This window comes from Diceros bicornis, chromosome 27, assembly GCF_020826845.1.
Source record: "Diceros bicornis minor isolate mBicDic1 chromosome 27, mDicBic1.mat.cur, whole genome shotgun sequence".
In the NCBI taxonomy this organism is placed as follows: domain Eukaryota; kingdom Metazoa; phylum Chordata; class Mammalia; order Perissodactyla; family Rhinocerotidae; genus Diceros; species Diceros bicornis.
Window position 1 is genome coordinate 29,997,195 of NC_080766.1, and position 22,837 is coordinate 30,020,031.

Here is a 22,837-nt window from a genome sequence, read left to right on the forward strand (position 1 = left end):
TTCAGAATCTAAATTTGGAAAGAGAATTCTAAAAGCACACTAATTAGGCTCTGCAGAGAGTTCTTTAAACATTTGAATACAGAAATAATTTTACCATTCAAAGTATGAATTAGCTATAGCTAGTCCAGAGGGCTTTTTAAAGCAATAAATTATTTTCGTGTTCAGGAATGTTTTCCTGATAGATAAATAACTTTCATTTTCATGGAACGCAGGCCATAAAGGATCTTGTAGTACAGATTTGTCTAATTCGAATTATTTGGATTAATTTGGCAACTGGTAAATATCGCTTTGATTCTTGGTCATCATGCTCATCTTGAGTAAGGTTTTTTGTTGGTTAATAATGCATGCTTTCATCTCAAACACAAAAGCATTTGTGAACTCTCCCTAACTATTGATAGGTTTCTCATATTTAACATATTCACAAATCTCAAAGGGAGATATCTTCTGTCCTTCACTGGGATTTTTCTCTTCCAGGAAAATGTCAGTTTCTATTTGTAGACTCTTCTAGGAAATCTTCTTCATTCTCGTTTAGCTGGAGCAATGACGGGAAGCTGTCCCTTCTCTGATGGACTTAACAATGCTATTTTCATATCTGATTTGAGAGGCTGGGCAGCCATTCATTTGTGGTTAATACTGTAATTCTTAAAATGTATTTTTAAGAAGTGGATGGAAATATCTGAAACTCCGTTTTAGTTTGAATGCTATCACTGCTTAAGCACACACAGAACTGTCAGCAAAATGCTGTTTGTGTTGGGCAACTCCTATGAATTGAAAGTAGCTAAGCTAAAAAAAGGGAAATTGACAGGTGTCTCATTAGGCCTTAGCTAACAGTCATTTTTGTATCTGCACAAGTAATTGACACGCCGCTTCTAAACAAGGATTGTACATTTGCATGCTTTCAGGAAGAAGTCCTGCTGAGTGATTCTAATCCACTATTTTAGGATGTGATGGCTTAATTTGAAAAATGTTTTGATGAACAAAACAGAATCTCTTCCTTGTCACTTTTCTGGATGTCCTTGGGTTTCACAGTATAATCAAGACTGAATGGATTTTGCTTGGGTACGACATATCTGATGACTAAGTGGGTTTGGCAGTAAAATTCAGGGTGGTGTTGGTAACTGGCTTCAACAGGAAAAAGAAGAGGGATTATCTTCATTCTGTTCTGTTCTTGATGACTGCTGTAAAATGTATTTTTGGTTTATTACAAACCAGTTGACTCTTTTCTGAATCAAAACTAGGGAAAGAATTCTGAGGATGATAATTATTTTTTCATTTTAGGCCTCCTCCACCTCCTAAAATGAAAGAATTTAGAATTGTAAAGAGCATCAACTTTAAATCTCCCCCTTCCAGATGAAGAAATTGTGGCCCAGGGATGTGAAGGGACAATCTCAACTTGGCTAAATGAATTACAGAGCCAAATGAAAAGGGCACTAAAACAGTTTGATGCCATTTATGGAATGAGAGTCCTCTTTCATCTCTCTTTGCGTCAGTGACTTTTTCCACTAAAAGGAGATTTGCTAAGAAGTATCTCATGCCCCACTACACTTCCGTGTCATTTTGCTTTTGACTCCACCTCTGAAATCATTGAGTATATCTAAACTGATAATCAAATGGAAAAGTCTGAGCTGGTGATTTGATTAATTAAATATCACCACCATCAACAACAAAATGTTTCCATCGCTTGCTTCTCATTTGGATGATTGCTAAAACTCTCTATAATTGGTCTTTGTGACACTATTCACAAATAGTGTCATACCCAAAAGTGATTGTGCCTTTTGGGTAACCTCTGTTGTCTCCCCTCAACCAGCTTTGAGTTCAGACTCACTGCTTCTTTACATCCTCAAGATACACAATTCCAAAAGCATTGATGAATGACGTAGATTTTACTAAATGTGTCCTAAGGAGACAGAGAGGATGGTTTTGAAACTGGTGGACGGTTAGCCATTAATGATTAGATAGATAGTAACTAAAGTTTTGTAGGCAGTTATTAATTGTAGCTTTTAGTTGTTCGCCTGCCCATTGTTAGCTGTGCTGCTTAGGCAATATATTATCCGACTCCCAGTAGGTTGCTCCTAGATAACATACCTGACGCTTGGGTCACCATGGTAATGGATGCTTGAGTTGTTCTTCAGGAACTGAGAGTCAACCCCTGTCCAGTTCAGACTGGTTGAGACCACCAACTCACGAACTGGGTCTGTGCAAGTGTCTGATAGGTAACCTCTTGAGGTCAGAGAGCCAGAAACTCCACCCTCAGATCATTCCAAACCACCATTTTGTGAACATGCGTCCTATGATGAACCATGAAGCTTGACTATGCTTGTGCAGATCATTAGTTACCTCACTTCTCCTTACCTCCAATCAACTATCCCCACACTTCAGACGACTCTGACCCTCTACCCCATAAATATCCCTAGTCCACATTTTCGGGGAGGCAGATTTGAGATTTGTTCTCCCACCTCCTTGCTTGACTGCCTTGTGAATAAACCTTTTCTCTGCTGCAAACTCTTCATCTTGGTGACTGGCTTTTTGTGCAATGGGCAAAACGAACCTGGTTCGGTAGCAGTTTCATCACATACCACAGACAAACTTAGACTGTCCGTTTGGACAACCCCTTTGGAATTTCTTGTTTCTCTTCTTGGCATCCCATTCTCTGGTTCCCTTTCCTCACTTCATTTCTTTCACACAGCTTTTAAAATCCCCTTTATTTTCTGAAGCCACTCAGCTCTGGCTTGAAGAGTATATGCCCCTAGGCAAAACAACAGCCTGTTGTTGTTTTGACAATGAGCAGGTATGTTTTTCAAACATGACCTTTACGGCAGAGGTGCCTCAATCCATTTGGTCATACCTGTGGCTTTTTGGCTACTGATTCTTCACAAAAACAGACCTAAAGTTAAAAAGTTAACTTGGATCCAAGTCTGGCAGTAGACAAAATTAGAGATACTGGCAAAGTAAACTGATATCTCTTAACTTTCCTCCTTGTGTCCCTGGCTTCTACGGGTGTTTTCCCTACTAGGCACTTGTATCGCAGGTTCAATTTAGTTCCAGAAACATTTATTGAGCTCCTGCCATAGACTAGGCACTGTGCATGTGTCTTTGCTTTTGTAGTTTAATGGGGGGGAAGGGGTCAACCTGTAAAGAGATGGCAGCAATGGTGTGTACTGCTAAGTGCTTTAACATGCAGATGAACAGGGGGCTTTGGGAGTACTGAGACTGGAATGGTAACACAGGGGAGGTGACAGCAGAGACAGCCTTGATCTACAAAGGTACAACGTTGACACCAAGGCTGTAGTGTTTGAGGGCACTGAGAAAAGTTCAATGTGGCCCCATTGTAGGGAGGGTGGGACATGAGATGAGCACAGAGAAAAAGAGGACAAATTGTGAAGGGCCTTGAATGCTGAATGTTATCCTCTAGGCAAGAGTGAGTAACAAATGGATGTTTAAACATTTTAATTTTTATCAAAGGTTTACATGCTCAAACATTAGTCAAATAGCTCTGCAAGATTTGTTACAAAAATCCCCAGCAGGGCTCAGCCTTCCTCCTTCCCATCTTTCCCATTCCAGAGGTAACTACTCTCTAGATGATTATGTTGGTCTTTACTTCCCACTTCTTTTTTTTTTTTTTAAAGATTTTATTTATTTATTTATTTTCCCCCCAAAGCCCCAGTAGATAGTTGTATGTCATAGGTGCACATCCTTCTAGTTGCTGTATGTGGGACGCGGCCTCAGCATGGCCAGAGAAGCGGTGCATCGGTGCGCGCCTGGGATCCCAACCCAGGCCGCCAGCAGCAGAGTGCGCGTACTTAACCGCTAAGCCACGGGGCCGGCCCTTTACTTCCCACTTCTACAAGACATGTTGCATGACAATTTCTTGCTCTTTTTCAGTCTGGGTGGGTCATTATCTGTTGGCTTCCCCCCATGGAGGATGAGGATTTGGCTCTTTTCTCCCTGCACCCCCACGCCATCACACACACAAGCACACTTCTATGCCACCTCCTTTCAGTACTATAATTTTAGTTAGATCAATATTCAGTATTTACATTGTTAAGGTCATGTAAATGCTATTCATAGCTGAGGCAAATAGTCAACTACTGTTACTTTTACTTTGCTACAAACTGCCGCTGGAGTTCATTTTTTTGTTTGTTTGCTTTTTCATTTCATGTACTTGTCACGAATGCAACGCTAAAATTCTTTGCCCTTCTACCAACTGTCCAAATCTCTTCTCATATGGTCCCAATAAAGTCTAACCATTTCTTATTCCTATGGAGCCATTCCTGTGGCCTTTGGACCTGCTTCTGCGGGGACTGGAGATGGGCTGCCTCCTTTTCTGGTACACAGTGTCACTCTGTAATCTCCTTTACAGTCATCCTGAAGGATTATTTTACCCCCTCTTGTGTGGGATCTTTCTGTTTCCTGTATCCAAGACTTCCTCTTTCCTGGTTTACTCCAGTAGCTATCTGAGAAAAGTGCACAGGATGTAAATTTTTTTTTAAGACCTTGATCCTCAGACTTGATTGATAGTTTGGTCAGGTATGGAATTCTAGGTTGGAAATGATATTTCCTTTGGAATATTCAAGACTAACTCCATTTCCTTGTGGTTTCCAATGTTGTTACTGGGAACTCCAAAAATATTTCTGACTACTAATTCTTTTATTTTTTCTCCTCTTAGGAGGAGTGTAATCTATTTTGATTCTCAGTTTTTCCTCCTTTAAGTTTGATTCAGCTCTCTCCTGTCTACTAATCACTTCTTATCATTTCTTCCACCTGCTTTCCAGCTCACAAAATTTTGTTCCTCTTGTGTCCTTTCCCATTCTTGTGGATTCATGCCTAAAAGCAAAACAAAGCTAATAAAAACAAAAAACAACTACAACAACAAAACTTGACTATCATTTTAGTAGGGTTTTAGAAATAGAAAATGGTTAAGCTGCCATCTTTACCTGGAAGTCTCTTTAGGAATAGGGGTGTGGATCTTGGTTAGTTGTGCTTGAAGCTCATAAAGTATTGTTGGAGATAAAGGCTACAAAGTCATGAATGCCCCCTAGGACAGATCAATACCATGAGATGACTGACAGCCCCGCACCTTCATGCTGTCATGTTGTGTGAGTTGGCACAGTGGGTGGTGGGGTAATACTGAAAGCCATTTCTACACTGGCTCAGCCAGAAACATACTCTATACAAGTCATAGAACCACATAAATACATGAGTAGTAAATGTATCCCCAACTCAACTTCCCTTTAGCCAAATTCCCAGAGCTATTCCATTTCCACCCAACACAAGGGGAAGTGTGACAGATGGGAAGTTGGAATGGTAAGAGACAGAAGTCTTAGCTGATGCACTTAATCTATCTCACTTTTGCAAATTTTACAAAGACAAAAGGCCATGTGAACCCATTGCAATGGCCCCATCCAGGGCCTTGCAAAGGGTCTGCACGAGTGAGGGTCTCTGAAAGCTGCCTCTGCTCAACAAATGCTTTTCACAAGGGTATGATAGTGACTCATATTTCTCTTTTAAAGGAAGGTAAACAATGGTGGCTGTGTGGAGAATGATCTAGAAGAGAGTCATGTTAGGAATTTAGGTGACGAAGTCATCACCTGGATGTTGTGACACATTTCTGAGGAAGAATTAACCCAATGTGGTTACCAATTCTGCGTGGAGAGGTGATGCAGAGGAAATTCTGTGTGAGCAGGTCAGTGAGATTAGGAATTTTTCCTACCTCACTTCTACCTTTCTTTCCAAATTTCAATGTTCTAAATCCCTTCCTGCTTTCTGCTTTCACGGGTAATATTTGGTTGGTATATTTCTACTCCTGTATAAATTAAAGCTAATAAAGATGCTGCTGAAGTAAGTATGAACTTTTAGTGCTAATCTCCTTCCTTTTTGTTCTCCAGTCCAAAGGCATAACTCTCTTTTCCTGGGTCTCAGTTTCCTCAAGAAGGAATTGGATTGAGATCCTATTCCACTCTAATATTCCTTGTTTCTCTGATTGCTAGTTATGAAGGCTTCAAGGAATTCCTTGCACAAGGGATAACTCATGGTTTTATTCACTGAATGAGGGGATTAGATTTGTATCTGCTGGTATTAGATTGTTAGAATAAGCAAACCTGGAGCCGGCCCCATGGCATAGCGGTTAAGTTTGGCGTGCTCTGCTTCAGGGGCCCAGGGTTCGTGGGTTCAAATCTCGGGGGCATGGACCTACACCACTCATCAGCCATGCTGTGGCAGCCACCCACATACAAAGTGGAGGAAGATGGATACAGATGTTAGCTCAGGGCTAATCTTCCTCAAGCAAAAAAAGAGGTAGTCTGGCAACAGATGTTAGCTAAGGGTGAATCTTCCTACCAAAAAATAAAAAAATAAAATAAAATAAAATAAGCAAACCTCTTTGTACTTCCTGAGACTTTGCATTTATCCTTCATAAGGAAATGGCTTTTTGATACTCCTACCCTGGCAATAGGAAAAGGTATCTCCTACAAAGGCAGTTTTAGCCGTAAGCCTTGAACAGGATTTTGGTTTGTGGATGAAGAGATTTATCTTGGCAAACAAATTGGCCTAATACTTTATTAGCTCTGGAACTTTGGGCAAATTCCTAAAACTTTCTGAGTCTCAGTTTGTTCCTCTATAAGACAGGAATGACAGCATCTGTTTTAAATAGGTGTTTTGAGCATTAGGTGATGTCATGTGTGTGAAAAGAGCTTAGCTGAGTGTTTGGTTCATAGCATTTGCCCATCAAGGTCATTTCTCACCATCATCTTGAAACTAGAATGTCTCATGGGACACTAGCATATCCTACTTATGAAGGTATTAGCATAGGATTTTTAAGTAGCCTTTTCTTTCTTGTCTTTTCTTTCCCTCCTCCCCTTCTCTTTCTCTCCTTCCTTCCTTCCTTTCTGTTTTTTTTGGTTTGGTATGCTCAAGATCAATTTATCAATTAGGGAAAAATTCCTTCTCTGCCAAACCTTATGGTGGGCCCATGATGTGGGCCTCAACTGCCCAAGTACTTTCCTCCTGGTCCATAGTGATGGATATGGCACTCAAGCTTGGCCAATGACTATCCTACCCAAGTAGTGTGAGGAAAAAATATTCTCTTTTCATTGGGCTTGTAAAGCTGGTAGAATGTAAGCTTTGGCAGCTGGTGGCCACCTCATGAGACTCCATCTGAGAATGGAGTTAACATAGGAGAAAGCTGATCCAGGAGGTGGAGAAAGACAGATTCCTGATATCTTTGTGCCTTTGGATAAATCCATTTCTGAAATGAGAAGGACCCTGGGTTTCCTAGCTATGTGAGCCAATAAATATCCTTTGTTATTCGAGCCAATGTTAAATTGTTTTTTGACTCTTGCAGCTAAAAGAATCCTGACTAATTCAGAGCTAAAATTTCTTCTTTCTTTCCTCTCATTCACTTGGAAGGTTTGACTGGCATTTGGTCCTCTCTGACAGTAGGAGGCTTTCACAGTAGAGACATACACCACAAGGGCAGAGAGCCACAATATTTAATGGAGCATACAGCTCAGTGGGATTTTTAGAAATCGTTCGATGAGTTTCCTTAACAATTTCAGTAAAGATGTGACCTTAAAATTGAAGTTCATTTGAGAAATGTCTGAAAACCCTTCAGGATACATCTGTTTCAGCCTTCCAGTTTTAACAGGCTTGTGTTCATGGGCTAATGTGGTACAGAAGAAGCGGTTGTGGTTAGAAAAAAGGAGGCTAATGTTTACAGACACCAGGTTCTCAGCACCTTGCTCACAGTGTATGCTTGTTGTGTGAAGGCCATGGATGTCACAGGAGCCAAGAAAACATGAATTTCAAAGCAGGTCATGGAGGAAAAGTCCCACAAGGAATCAGTGGTCATGCCTGTAGCAGTGTGGAGAGGAGGGACTCAAATGGGTCTGCGCTACAGAATGAATGCCTTGTTCAAGTTGTGTGCTCTTGCTTATCTTCAGGAAAGCGTTCTGTCATGTTAAATGAATGTGGTTAAATTGTATTTTAACTGTATTGTTTTATTTGTATCTAGTTTGTCAACATGGTTTTGTAAGAGCTTTTTAAACTTGGTTTTATGAGAATTTCAGAAGAAGCTCTCACATAGTTTTATGCTTGTACTTAAGTAAAATTATTATCAAAATTATCTAAGTCAATATTGGAGAATATTTGTTTTTATAAGATTATTATTCACTGCCTCTGAAAAAATTCTGCAAAAAAATAAAGCAAACTTGAATCTGATCAAGTTTCTGGATTCAACTGTCAATTTACAGGGAATCTAGAGGACAGAGAAGCATGTTAAAAGACAATATACAACTGTGGTGAGGTACAACTGTGGGAAACTCTATGGTTTTTTTAACAAATAAATTGCAAAAAAAATGAGTTGGAGGTGGTACCTGTAGATTTAAAAAAAATAGCAACCAATTATATATTTGGACCTTGTTCGGGTCTTGATTAAAAATAAAAAATGAACTGAAAAAGTAATCTAAGACATTTCTGAGAAAACTGGAGGTTTGAATGCTGTCTGGATGTTTGATGAGGTTGGAGAATTCTTGTGGTGGTAGTTGTTTGGTATGATAGTTCTCTTTGATTGCGTGAAAGAAGTGAATGTTCTTGCCTTATGGGATACACATGGGATATTTACAGACGATGAGAAATTCATGTTTTCCTTAGGATGATCTTAAAATGATAAAATAAATCTATCTGTACTATCCTAACGAGTTTTAAGACTTGGTTTTATTAGTCCTTCTAGTTTCTATTCTCGAGAAAGATACAAATGTTGAAATATAAAATAATATAATTTTACCGTAATCAAGAATACTAAAGGAAATGTCATTCTCTCGCCAAGAGCCTGATGTCTAAGTTATTATAGAAATAGGAACACATATGTCAAATCTAGTCTACTATACATGATAAACATATAGTGAAAAACCATTTAAATTCTATATAAATCAAATTTAAAAAGGCAAAACAATGACTACACACACACACACACACACACCTACACACATAATATTATTCTAGTTTGAGAGACCCGGAGTTTTCCCATGCTTGCTTATTGGCTAATTCTATAGATTAAGGGTCTGAAAACTATAGCGGCCGGCCTGGTGGCGTAGTGCTTAAGTCCATGCACTCCGCTTCGGCAACCCGGAGTTTGTGGGTTCAGATCCTGGGCATGGACTTACACACTGCTCAACAAGCTATGCTGTGGCAGCATCCCACATACAAAATAGAGGAAGATTGGCACAGATGTTAGCTCAAGGCCGATCTTCCTCAAGCAAAAAGAGGAAGACTGGCAACAGATGTTAGCTCAGGGCCAATCTTCCTCACCAAAAAAAAAAAAAAAACCCCAAAAAACTATAGATCTCAGGTCAAATCTGGCCCAGTGCCTGTTTTGGTGTGGCCCATGAGCTAAGAATGGTTTTTATATTTTTAAGTAGTTGACAAGTATCAAAAGGAGGCAAACTTCCAGTTATAAAATAAATAAGTCTTGGGGATATAATGTATAGCATGGTGACTATGGTTAATAATATTCTATTGTATATTTGAAAGTTGCTAAGAGAGTAGATCTTAAAAGTTCTCATCACAAGAAAAAAATTTGTAACTATGTGTGGTGATGGGTGTTAACTAGACTTGTGGTGATCACTTTGCAATATATACAATTATCAAATTATTATGTTGTACGCCTGAAACTAATATAATGTTATATGTCAATTACATCTCAAAAAAAGCTTAAAAATAGAAAAAGCAGAATAATATTTGGTGACATTTGGAAATTGTATGAAATTCTAATTTCAGTGTCCATAAACACAGTTTTATTGGAATACAGCTGTGCCCATTTATTTACTGTTTTTGTAAATAAAGTTTTATTAGAGTCTATCCATCCACTTATATATGGTCTATTGCTGCTTTTGACAATAGAAACAATAGAGATAAATAATTGTGTCAGAGACTGTATGACTTGCAAAGCCTAAAATACTTACCTCCTAGCCCTTTACAGAAACAGTTTGCCGATCCCTGCTCTAGGTGGAAAAACTGAGGCCTGGGGGTGTGAAATGTCTAGTCTAAACTCACACAGCCTTTAAAAGCAGAATCACAATTCAAACCTAGATCTTCTAACTCTAGGGACCCTTTGGGGTGGTTTTCCCTATATTTTTGCCCCCTTGAAATAATAATTTCTACTTATATAGTGCTTATTGTCTTCCTGGCATTGTTTTAAGTACTTTATTTATATTAAGTCTTTTAATCATCAAAACAGCCAACAACATAGGTACTATAATTATCCCCTATACTTGGGGAAATTGAGGCACGGGTTAGTTAAGTATCTTAACGGAAGTCCCACACCAGCAAGACAGAGCCAGGTTGGGGACCCAGGCAGCCAGACTCTTAAACACTGTACACTACTCTGTCTCTTTCAATGAGTGAACCAAACCACAAGTCCCAGGGAAGAGAACCCACTGAGTGGTTTAATGGTTCTAATCCTACTTACTTCTCTCTTGAGCTTTATTTAGGTCACAAATGATATGAAGTTGACTGTTCTGCTTTCTGAAGCCTGAAGTGAACTTGGATTAGGAAAGTGGCTCCCAGTCACCTTTAAAATGAAAGTCTGTGACAACATATGATCAGAAGTTCTTGGGGAGGGACAGCCTTGATTTTGGCTTTCAGTTTCCATCCTTGCTTTGTGATCTTTCACTGTATTACCCTGAAAAGAGATTTACAAAGGAATGACAACATCGCTGCAAGTAGGAACTGCAAAGACACGTCTTCAGGAGTGTGGGAAATCTCACCTGAGGTTTGCCTGGGGTCTGGGAGCAGAGGAAGAGGCCACTGAAAAGAACAACGGCTGGAGATCAGTTCACGTTGTGCAACAGGTTCTCGAGTTGCTTTCCCCCCATGCCTATGTGCGCAGTACCTGGAACCAGTTGGAAGAATCTAATCATCTGAATCTGTAGAGCTTTATTGTGCTGTGTATCATCACAAATTAGCCTTCCGTTCACTAGATCCAGGAAACCTTCTAAGTCCTTTTACTTAATTACTTAGTTAAGTATTTATTCACCAGTGTTTCTTTCAAGCAGATGTATCAGTGTTTTATAGAACAGTAAGGTTAATAAATAACATTGGGGTGTTTGCTTCACTGACTGAAGAAAGTCAGATATACTAGAATTTTTTGTGGGGATGGAGTTGGGAGAAATAAAGGGAAGAGAAGGAACTGAGAGGGGCAGAAAAAGAGAAGTTATTTTTCTCCAGGAAGACTCGGCCTGTGCCACGTGGCTCCGTACGTGGAGCTGTGCCGAGCTTGTCCACTGGATGTTCAGATTGGAGTAAGGAGATGCAGGAGTTGGTCAACTATGGCTTGTGGGCTGAATCTAGGCTGCTGTCTGTTTTTGTAAATAAAGTTTTATTGGAACACAGACATGTCCATTTGTTTCCTGTTTTTGTAAATAAAGTTGGAGCCCATCCATTCAAATACACTTTGTTTGTGGCTGCTTGTGTGCCACAGTGGCAGAGATGAGTAGTTCCAACAGAGGTGGTAATATCTCATTTAGTGTAAAACGTTTATTATCTGGCCCTTTACAGAAAAAAAACTGCTGACAATAGTTATAAGGGAAGACTGGTTATTTCACTATTATGACATTTCTTTTTTGGAGACTGTAGGCTGCTTATATTACATAGCAGTGGAGAGCTAACTTCAGTGTTAGTGAAAATGTCTTTTAAACCATTCTCTAAAGCTGTGTATAAACATTAGTATTTCTTGTTTAACTTTACAAAACCCTGGGCTCATCCCAGGTCTACTGAGTCACTGCCATGGCACAGCCTGGGAATGGGTATTTTTAAAAGGAACCCAGTAATCAGGCAAATTTGGGAAACACTAGCCTGGAACATACCAATTTTGCCCAAAATGCATGTTGAATTGTATCAAGAAATTGAGATCACACTAATTGTGACAACAGTCTATACCATGAGCTACTGTGTGTATTATAGGCCATAACACAGAAGCAAGTCTAGAGTTCATTATTTGAAAAGCTCCCTGAATACTATTAAAAATAACTTTCCACATAACATTAAAAAAAAATTTATTGCTGAAAAGAAGAAAACAAAAATTACATCTATTGCTTCTACCCAGAGACATATGGTTAATCTGTTAATATTATTATGTACACACACAATCCTTTCTGGATTGAGTTAGCATAATTCTACTGAATTCTTAAAATACCATGTAATTATTTTGGGTTAAGTTGGAAGGGATTTCACTTGGGTTTCAGATTTGTAACTCTCTTGGAAGTGTTTAGATAAAGAGCCAAAAAATACATTGTTGCTCCTACGGGAACAGAACTGGTGAATATTATTATTTAAAACCTTGAATTTATATGATTAAACTTGGACAGAGCACATTTAGACTATTTAGATGTATTCTTTTTGTTCTTTTCTTGCTGTTCTCAAATTATCCTTTAATAAAATCTTTTCCTTTGTAGCTCTTTATCAACTGGGCATCCACCATATCACTGTTGATGTCATGAGGGTGGAGCCATTGGCATTGCAGCCCACACACTGGGCAGTCCGCAGGATTGCTTAATGATGCTGGAGAATTCTCTGGATAAAGATCTATTCTGCATCTGTCAGGTGCCTTTGAAAATATCATAAAAGGCGATATTTCCATTGTGTTTAATGTGTAACTGCCCATTTCCATCTCTGGGTGGTTCCCCAAGGGCTATGATGATCAGGGCAGAGGAGGAAAGTGCTACCTCATTCTGGGACTTTCCATTCTGAAGGATCAGTTTCACTGGAATCCAGATGCTTCCAGTCACTGATTCTCTTGGCAATATCGCTATCACCACCAGCTTTTCTGAAGGCAGACCCAGGGGCTGATTTGGGACCCACTGTGGATGTGGTATCCACTTCCCCATCAGCACACATAAGATACACAACTTTGATTTCCTTGAGGTTGAACTTAGGTGTCGTGTAAGGATGGCTGGTATCAGATGAACCTGGATGCTAGACGATTGAAGGAAGTTATACCTTTGTGTCCTCCAAGCCAGAAGTTGAGAGTCAGACATTGTTAATGAAAAAACTCAATTGGATCTTTCATACAGAGTGCATCCTGGTGTAGTGGAAATAGCATGAACTAAAAATGAGAAAACCTGGATCCTATCCGGGTCCTTTATTCCATAATCGTCATTGATCCTTGAGCCTGTTACTTAAATTGTCTGAGTCTCAGTTTGCTCATCTGTCAAATAGGGATGACAATATTGGCCATAATTATTTTATAAGATTATTCAGAAGATGAAGAGATAGTGGATGAGACTCTTGAAAAATTATAATGCATTATGTAAGATGATATTATTAACTGTAAAATAACATCAAAACGGTAATAATAATTCCTGGAATAATTTGCAGTTAGAAATGCAAACAGGTTTATATGTGAGTGCTCTAATCATCTGAGTCTATGCAGCTTACTGCTGTGTATATCATGACAAATTAGCCTTTTATTCATTAGAGCAAGGAAACCTGCTAAGTCCTTTTACTTATTAATTTAATATTTTTTGAGCAGTTTTAGGTTTACAAAAAAATAATGAGTGAAAAGCACAGAGTTCTTATATATCTCGTACCTCTCATATATCCCCTCCTATTCACATTTCTCCTCCCTATTATTAACATCTTGCATTGGTGTGGTACATTTTTTATAACTGATGAACCAATATAGATACATTATTATTCATTAAAATCCATAGTTTACATTAGAGTTCACTCTTGGTGTCGTGCATTTTAGAGGTTTTGACAAATGTATAATGACATGTATTCACCATTATAGTATCATTCAGAGTAGTTTCACTGCCCTAAAAATCCCTTGTGCTCTGCCTATTCATCCCTCCCTCGCCTCTAATCCCTGACGACCACTGCTCTTTTTCCTGTCTCCATAGTTTTACCTTTTCCAGAATGTCAGATAGTTGGAATCATACAGTATGTAGTCTTTTCAGAGTGACTTCTTTCACTTAGTAATACACACGTAAAGTTCCTCCATGTCTTTTCATGGTTTGATAGCTCATTCCTTTTTATCACTGAATAATATTCCATTGTCTATATGTACCACAGTTTATCCATTTACCTTCTGAAGGACATCTTTTTTGCCTCCATGTTTTGGTAATTATGAATAAAGCTGCTATAAACATCTGTGTGAAAATTTTTGTGTGGATGTAAGTTTTCAGCTTCTTTGGGTAAATACTAAGGACCACAAATGCTGGATCATATAGTGAGAGTATATTAGTTTTGTAAGACACTGCCAAATGGTCTTCCAAACTGGTTGTACCATTTCGCGTCCTCACCAGCATTTGGTGTTGTCAGTGTTTTGGATTTTGACCACTCTAGTAGGTGTGTAGTGGTATCTCATAGTTGTTTTAATTTGTAATTCCGTAATGACATATGGTGTTCAGCATCTTTTCATATGCTTATTTGCCATTTGTATATCTTCTTTTGTGAGGTGTCTGATCAGCTCTTTTGCCCATTTTTCAAATTGGATTGTTTGTTTTCCTGTCGTTGAGTTTTAAGAGTTCTTTTTATATTTTGGATATGAGTCCTTTATCTGGTACATATTTTGCAAAGATTTTCTCCCAGTCTGTGGCTTGTTGTTGCATTCTCTTAATACTTGTTTATCTTTAATTATTTAACCTCAACATCACCACCCAACTATTTTAAAGTGCTATTAATATTCAGGTTAATAGCTTTTTTATCAGAGTTGAAAAACCCTACCGGTCCATTGCTAGTGACCATTGACTGGTTTTGCGGTCAGTTGTATTTCTAGATGGGATCAAGTCACTGAGCCCATCAGCCGCTCAACCTCAAACCTCAAGTTCTTAATGGGGATCATCGCTGCTACCATCTGAGAGTCAGCCTGCGGCCCGTCCAAGTTGGCTGGGTCTCGCTGAGCTGATTGGAGCTGCCGACATTTTTGCTGACTGGAGTCATGCTATCTTTGCCAGTTTGCTGGAATAGACACAGGCACTGATTGGGTCATGCTGAAGACATTCCTGTCTTGTGAAGCAAGACTGTTTGTATTTTAGGTTTGCCAGGACTAATGAATTAAAACATTTGGACTCGCCACAACTCGCTGTTTATCAATGCCTCTGACAGGAGGAGGGTTTTCTTTTGCTCTTGCTTTTTCTAGAAGCATGACAACATCCTGGCTGTTGGAGAGGCAAGGAAAGGAGAGAGGAGTTGTGGAGGGAAGAGGAACAGAGAGGCCCCGTGGGACGCTGGGGTCTGGGGGAGAGCAGGTAGCAGCGAGCCACCCTGACAGCTGTCATTGCTCCTCAGATTGTCAGTGGCTGCTATGTAGCAGGTGCAGCCTGCTCTCTTGCTAAGTCTCTACTCCACAAAGGCAACGACTGGCCAAGGCAGCGGCTGGCCCTGGATTACACAAGTGTAGACACTCAACCAAGTGAGGTAAGGCAACAGGTGTGAAAACCGAACTAAACGCTCGGAGCACCAGCAACTTAACCAAAGCTCTGTTACAGCCGAGAGGAGGAACCAGTGGTCCATTTCCCCAGGCGGTGTGATGAAAAGGCAAGTTGGTTGAGGGGCTCTTGTGGTCAACACCTCGTGGAACTCAAAATCCACCTCTCTTCGTTGCCGCCATCCTTTCAGAGGCAGACAGATGTTCTCGGTGGCGCGGAGGGGAGGGGCTCTGATTAGCTGTGTTTATCAATTCCATTTCCCGTTGCTGGAAACCACACCAGAGATCTCTTTACAAAATCCTGGAGGCAAATTTCCACCTCTTGTGCTTTATTTCTCGGTGTAGGGAAGCATTGGGAGATTTAGCCAAAAGAGGAGCGCAGCTTTTCATCCTTAGATGTTATGATAAAATGCTTTGATGATGGTACAGTGCGTAACAATAAGACTTTTTCTTTTAGCTACAACTTTGAGTGGATTTTTATTGTTTATTTTGTTAAATTTGAGACAGTCTGTTCTATTCCCTAGGAACAGGTGGCTAACAAGAAAGTTGACTCTAAGCAGATGAGACTACACAGAAATGTATGTCAGAGCTAAGATAAAACGAATCCTAAGTTGAGTAACAGCGATCTTCTACTACCCTTTTCTTACATCGAATGTTTCATGTTGCTACTTTTTTTCTAACTTAGAATGGCATGACTTGGAGTGCTGTATGGTTCATTGCTATTTGTATTGTTAAATGAATGGGCAAATACGATTCTAACTGGGTGGTAAACAGTTGCTGGTTTTTCTCCAAAACTATATTAGGTGTTTAATATAAGCCTGTTCTCTTTTCATACACTGGGTAAGATGATTCCATATGTATGTATGTCTAAATATATATGTGTGTGTATATGTGTGTGTGTATGTATATATATGTATGTGCATTTTCTTTGGCTCTATAAATAATTGTAAAAACAAAATTCAGTGTTCTAGACACTATTTTTAGATACAGAAAAGTTATGGGAAAAAGTCCGAAACCTTGCTATGAGAAAATGTCCTGCTAAAGCAGTTCCCAGAATCTCGCTAAGGATGGCTAAAGAGATGATTTAGTTTTTGCCATTTTTAGAGACATTTTTCCTTAAAATATCATTCAGAGTTTTTGGTTTACTGATTCCGTGAGAGAGAAAGTAGAGAGTTTAGGGGAAGCAAGACTAAAAATAGAAAAGTTAAATATATATAGTTAAATAACAAAGATATCATGTGTTTATAATAGTATCTTTTCCTAGTCTCATTGGACAAAAATGATCAAATATCTTAGTTAAAATGCATTTGGGCTAATTCTATTCTTATAGCATAGACATATTCATGTATTTTTTGCCCATCCCAACCTATCTTATCTGTAGGATGTTTTTCCATTCATTCTATCTTGGTTTGTTAATTAAATGATAATTTAATAGGTGAAATAGAACATCAATAGGATGTTTTTAGGTTTTATCTTTTGCTTGTGTCATACATTGTCAAGATGTACAACCTTAGAAATGTTTGATAGATTTACAGGTAGTTAATCAGATATTTAAAGCACATCATATTCGTAATATAACTATGGGGTATTTTTAAATAGTCTTTGGTATTCTTGAAATGATTCTATGATACTCATTCTTTACTGCTCCCAGATCAATAATTCAGATCCGATTTAGGCTCTTGAGTGTGAAAAGCTAGTCTAATCTGAAGCCATCTGATGCCCTGGTAAGACTTCTTTACCTCCCTCAATTAAAAATTAAACACTACATAAGACCTTGAAGGGCCAGAGTTGGGCTGGTCAGTGTGAAGGGATACTAAAAAAGTGAGAGCAGTGGAGATTTTGCTCCATCTTGTGTATTTCATTCTAGATGTATATTTCTAAAGCAATTTTTCTATAAGCCATGAAAGTAATTTATAATGGGGTAGGCAAATACTTTCAATGTAGGGAAAGAAAGCTAGGAACTAGGAGTATCTTTAACATAAGAAATCAATGTTTACTTACTTTCCTCTCTAATTTCCAAGGGCACCTGAGTATTCAAGGAATGACCTTGGGTAAAGTGACAACAGCTCTCTCTTTTCCCTACAGCTGGAAGACCCAGGGGAAGGCCAAGGCGCAGGTGCCCACATGATCAGCACAGCCAGGGTACCTGCGGATAAGCCAGTACGCATCGCCTTCAGCCTCGATAATGCCTCAGGTATGCTCTGATCCGAGGCAAAGAGCCACCTTCCTGCCTGCCCCCGTTTTACCATCATCTTTTCTAGTTCCACAAAGGGCGTTTAAAAATGCATGCCTGGAAGGACCTAATGATGGGGAGTGTGATTTTTCATCATGCATTGTTCGAGTGTGGCTTCCAGAAATGCCTCTGGTGATGCTTCCCCCATCTTCAATCCTTTGGTTGTTTTAGCACATTTCTTCTTCTTTTATACTTTCCCCATTTTAGCTTTCTTTTATTATAGAATTTATGGAGCTGTAACAATTTCTAATGATAGCAAAGTATGTCATTGTTAAGACTGCATGAGGAAACGTTTATTAAGAGTTGGCAGTTGGTTAGGTAATATAAAAATATCACTGTCCTGGTTCCAGCAGCGTTTCCTGACGCCTGAGTTCCGAACGCTGTTTGCTCACTGGTGCTCCCACACTTCTGGCTAAATAAACAGACTTCACTGGGAGTGATGAATGGGACAGGTGAGGCGGACCCTCTCAAAATAGTAAGGTCTGAGGTGAGGCTGCCATACTTAGAGCTCCTCATCATGGCTCCCCTCAATGACCTCTTAACACAGATATTGAGTTGCACCACCTTTGACAGGGGACTTCAGGCGGTGTGAGGTCACAGTAGTAAGGAATGGAGGCTTGGATCTCTGCCACTGATGTCAGCCTTTGCTCTCAGTCTAATGTCATCTGTTAAAATCATATAAGACATGCTCAAAAACATTATCATTTAAACCTTGGGTCTTTTGAGGACCAATTCTATCTATCTATCTATCTATCTATCTATCTATCTATCTATCTATCTATCTATCTCTGTCTGTCCGTCAGTCCGTCCGTCCGTCCATCCGTCCATCCATCTACACATACATACATTCATCCAACCATCCATTCATCCATCTACCTACCTATCTATCTATCTATCTATCTATCTATCTATCTATCTATCTATCTATCTATGTATCTATCTACTTACCTACCTACCTACCTACGTGTTTTTCTACAATGCTCATGTAGTGGTAACACTTTAAAAAGTAATAAATGAAAAGGGACCCAAAATAGTACAAAGTAAGGATCTGGGCTCCGTGAAGTCTGACCTTATACAGCCACTTCAGGCTTTACTATACCAAGTGATTATGGTGGTGACACATCTATCCCCTGGTTTCCTGGATGGTGCACTCCTCAGTGGAGGATTTATTCTAGAGTGGGAAGAGGTGAAGCCTTGACTCTTCATTATCTGTTCTTCCAACATGCTTCCCATGGCCTGCTGTTGTCCTGTATTCCCACTCAGAGGTTGCCTTGAAAGACAGTGGTGAAGGGAAATCTCCCAATAGGCAAACCAGTCCATCCCAACATTGAAATGACAACCAACATTAATTGCATTTCTCTTTTGAATTAGGTATTCATGTACATTATTTCCGATCTTTAAAATAACCATGCAATGTGGGCATTAGTAGTCCCAATTTGCAGAGACAGAGATTGAGGTCCAGAGACCACACTGCTCGTAAGTAACAAAGTTATGATTTAAACTTTGATCTCTAGACTTGACAATCTGAACTCTCTTCATTATTCCATGCTGTTTCTCTAAGAAGAAAAAGAAAAGCCCCTCCTGTTTTTATGCATCTCAGAAATGCAAGATTTTGAGAAATAGTCAGTGCTTGAGTGGCTAGCTCTCAAGACAGACACATGAAAACCCAAAATCCAGGGAGAAAGAAGATGTATAATTTTCTTCCTTGTGTTCATGTCCCACATGGGCAGAACAAGTCCTGTTACAATCAATGGCTTTTCAAAGAAAATTTCAGTATATGAAGCTTGTTTATGCCAAAAAATATTATTATGTCATAATTTTGGATGAGACAAATAAATGTACTGTTCCTTCATCTTCCTTTTAACAGAATTTAATTTATGTACAGAAAAGAGCCATGGAGAGGTGAATCTTGATCTTTGGGCTGCATGAATAGACTCTTCCTTGAGGTACAAGATGTACGACTTGTAATTAATTTGCTGCCATCCTTTGAACTGTCTTGACCTCTGACTGGGAGCCCTTCATGTTCTTCATCAGTCAATTTAGACTGATTTGTTTTAGTCTCTTTCAAATGTCCTAACAAATGTCCTAATGCTCACTTTTGAAATTCATGGTTTTTGAAATGGTAGCTTCACAAAGTGATTGTCATTTATTTCAAGTAATTCCTACCTTCTAGTTCTACAAAAAGATGCTTAGGAAGCCTTATGAAGAACCTACCAAAATTAAAAAGTATTTTTCTTGTGATGGACATGTCCCCATATCTCTAGAAAGGGTACTTAGAGAAGGAAGACAGGAGCTGAGGTTCTGTGATTCTCAACCTTTCTTAAAATAATCACCTGAGAGCACTCATCAAAAATATATTTTCCAAGGCCCTCCTCCTGTATATTCTGATGTAGGAGGCCCAGATTGAGGCCCAGCAATCTGTATTTTTGCATGCACATGCAGTGTGAGTGCACAGAAAGATGGTTTGCAGATATTTGGGGCCACTCCCTCTGAATTCTTGAGCAAGGAGCAGGTGGAACATCACACTGAGCAACACTTGCCATCACACACACTGTGCATGCCTTTTGAATTCCAGTGCATTCCAGACCACACATTTAGGGAGGAAACATCCTAGACTTCCACAGTAAATGGGGAAACTAAGATGAACTTTTGGGGAGTAATTCCCTATTCGTGGATTTATTGTTGAGGAGTAAGCAAAGTCCATGAGAAGAGACTTCTTTGCCTGTGAATGTTGACTTATTCATTTCTTATAAGCCTAACACAGTACTCATTCCTTCAGTTATGTTAGGACTTCTCTTTGCATATTTTTCTGAGATGATTTGTGTAGAGGTTAAGGACACAGGGCTTTGGAGTCAGTGAGGCATGGTTTCTAGACCCACCTCCACCACTATTTGTAGTCTCTTGCTTAAGTCACTTAACTTTGCTGAACTTCAGTTTCCCCTAAGATGTGTGTAATAATAATTCACAGAGCTGTTGTAAGAGTTAAATGACATTATATAGGTAAAGCATTTGTGCTTAAGACAAATTAAGTACTCAACTGGTCCCTGTGTTTATGATAATTGATTCTGGAGTATTAAGGAAAATATAAACCACTAAGCAGTTTTGTGTCCCACCTACATCTCACACTTCTACTTGATGTCAAGGTAGAGTTTATGGTATAACTGACCTGCAATTATTTAGGGACTAGTTGTCCAGTTGGTGGGTTCTGGGTATCTCTGCTTTTCCTCTTATCAATTAGTTCACCTTTACTTAGTATCTGTGCTTCCAGCACTCTGCCCAAGGTGAGTGGGATGTGCAAAAGACGACTATGGCATGATTCCTACTATGCATTTTATAAGGCAAAGGGATTTGGGGAAAAATCTGTGCCACCCAGAGCAGATGGAAACAGCTTTTTGGAAGATATGAGAGTCTACCTGGGCTTGAAGGTGGGTAGGGTATTGAAAGGCAGTGTAGGAGAGGTGCCTTTTCTGGGTACCAGGTACAAAAAAGGGAGCTAAAAGATGTGTACATCTTCTAGCAATTCCTCCTTTTCCCTCCAAACAGAAAGCATGAGCAAAACCTAAGAGTCAGGAAGAGCATGATCTATTCAGGAAATACTAAAACTCTTGTCAACTGGAGCAGAGGTTTGAACTATGGAAGAGTAACATGCTGTTCATTGAGCCCTGATTTGAGCCAGGCATTGTTCTGGCACCTATGTAGAATATCTGTTTAGAAAGCAGTAGACTAGAATAGCCAAGCCAATCTTGAAAGATCAACAAAAGAGTTTGGATTTGATCAGAAGCAATAGGCTGTCAAAAGTTCCTGAGCAGGGGAGTAATATGGTGAATATGGTAAATGTTCAATTGGTGGAATAGTTTGGAATGGGGAGAGATGAGAGAATGGAAGAGGCTTTTTATAATGGTATAGAGATGAAGTAATGAGAGCCTGGATTAAAGAATGGAATGGGATGACTGAATTCAAAGTACGTTTTGAAGGAAGGGTTCAAAGGACTTGGTGACAGAGGGTCCTGGTAGACGGGGAGTTGATAATCGTTCATTGATAGCAGAATGAACTATAAGACTCCAAGTACACCGTGGACCTCCAGGGGCTTAAATAAAGGAAGAAAGTTTTTAGGAAGAAAAAAAAAGACCTTTAAAATGCAATCACCATTTCTAGCCTATCATCAGAACCCTTCATCAAGTAACACTTAGCTAACTGCAATTCCCAGAGTCAGAAATGCCTGTCTTCAATAAGCTAATGGTACGATTGGCATTACATCCAAACTGGGAATTCCAAAGAGTTAACTTTCTAAATTGAGACCTTTGTGGAGTTAAGGAAAGAAATATGAATCCCCCCTCTTGGGTTAGTAGAGAATCACTGGCTCTTTTCCAATAAGAGAGAATTTCGGTTGGACTGACATGAGGATTTCATGTTAATTACTGGAGCGTTTTCTTTATCTTCAGTGGAGCTAAAATCTGGCACACTCTTATGTAAATTTAGACCTTGGCTTTGGGGTTCTTTTTTTTTTTTAAGTTTTTAATTTTTGTTTAGAAAGAGTAGCTTTCAGCATTTTGTTTTGAAAAAATTCTTCCAAGCTATTAGAATTTTTCATATCTGGGCATGAATTAATCATATAACATTTAGTTTAAAAAAATCCAAGACCCATTCTGTTGGTGTCTCTTTTAAATAATACTATTTTCTCCTCACATATCAGGGTGTTTTGTGTTGTGGTGGGAATTATGTGGAGTAGCTGAATTAGCTACCCTTGAATCTAATTTAACTGGGTGTTGTGTAAATGTCTTTTGCACACTTGCAAAACTGGCTTTCAGCAAAATTTTGATGCAAGTGAAGTGTCTCTTGTCATTGTCCCCTTCCTTCAACTTTTTCTGCCCTTGGTACTTTTTGGTATTATTTCCCTCTTTCTCCTCAGAGCCCCAAAATTTCCATGCTCTCAATCTTTGTTCTCCAGAAAGATTCTGGAAAACCTCATTCACACTAAGCAATAAGTGAATATTGAGGTTTACTTTTTTATCTCTCTCAGCGTGTTTTTTTGCATACCCACAGGGGAATCAGTAGGAAGTCAAGTGATAAAGTTCCCACTGGACTTTTACCAATGACCTTGGTAAGGATGGCATTTGGGGAAACAGGGGCTGGGTGAGGCTTTTGGAACTCTCTCAAGTCTCATTCTGTCCCAACTCTGACCC

The 22,837-nt window shown here is 39.3% G+C and overlaps 1 protein-coding gene across 1 annotated transcript in view; it reads left to right on the forward strand.

The window, feature by feature from the left end:
• MAP3K7CL (MAP3K7 C-terminal like) overlaps positions 1 to 22,837 on the forward strand; it is a 69,109-nt gene that overhangs the window by 20,589 nt on the left and 25,683 nt on the right. Inside the window, exon 2 of the mRNA XM_058522981.1 lies at positions 17,507 to 17,615. Coding sequence (XP_058378964.1) covers positions 17,507 to 17,615 — 109 coding nt within the window. The remainder of the gene's footprint in view (positions 1 to 17,506; positions 17,616 to 22,837) is intronic.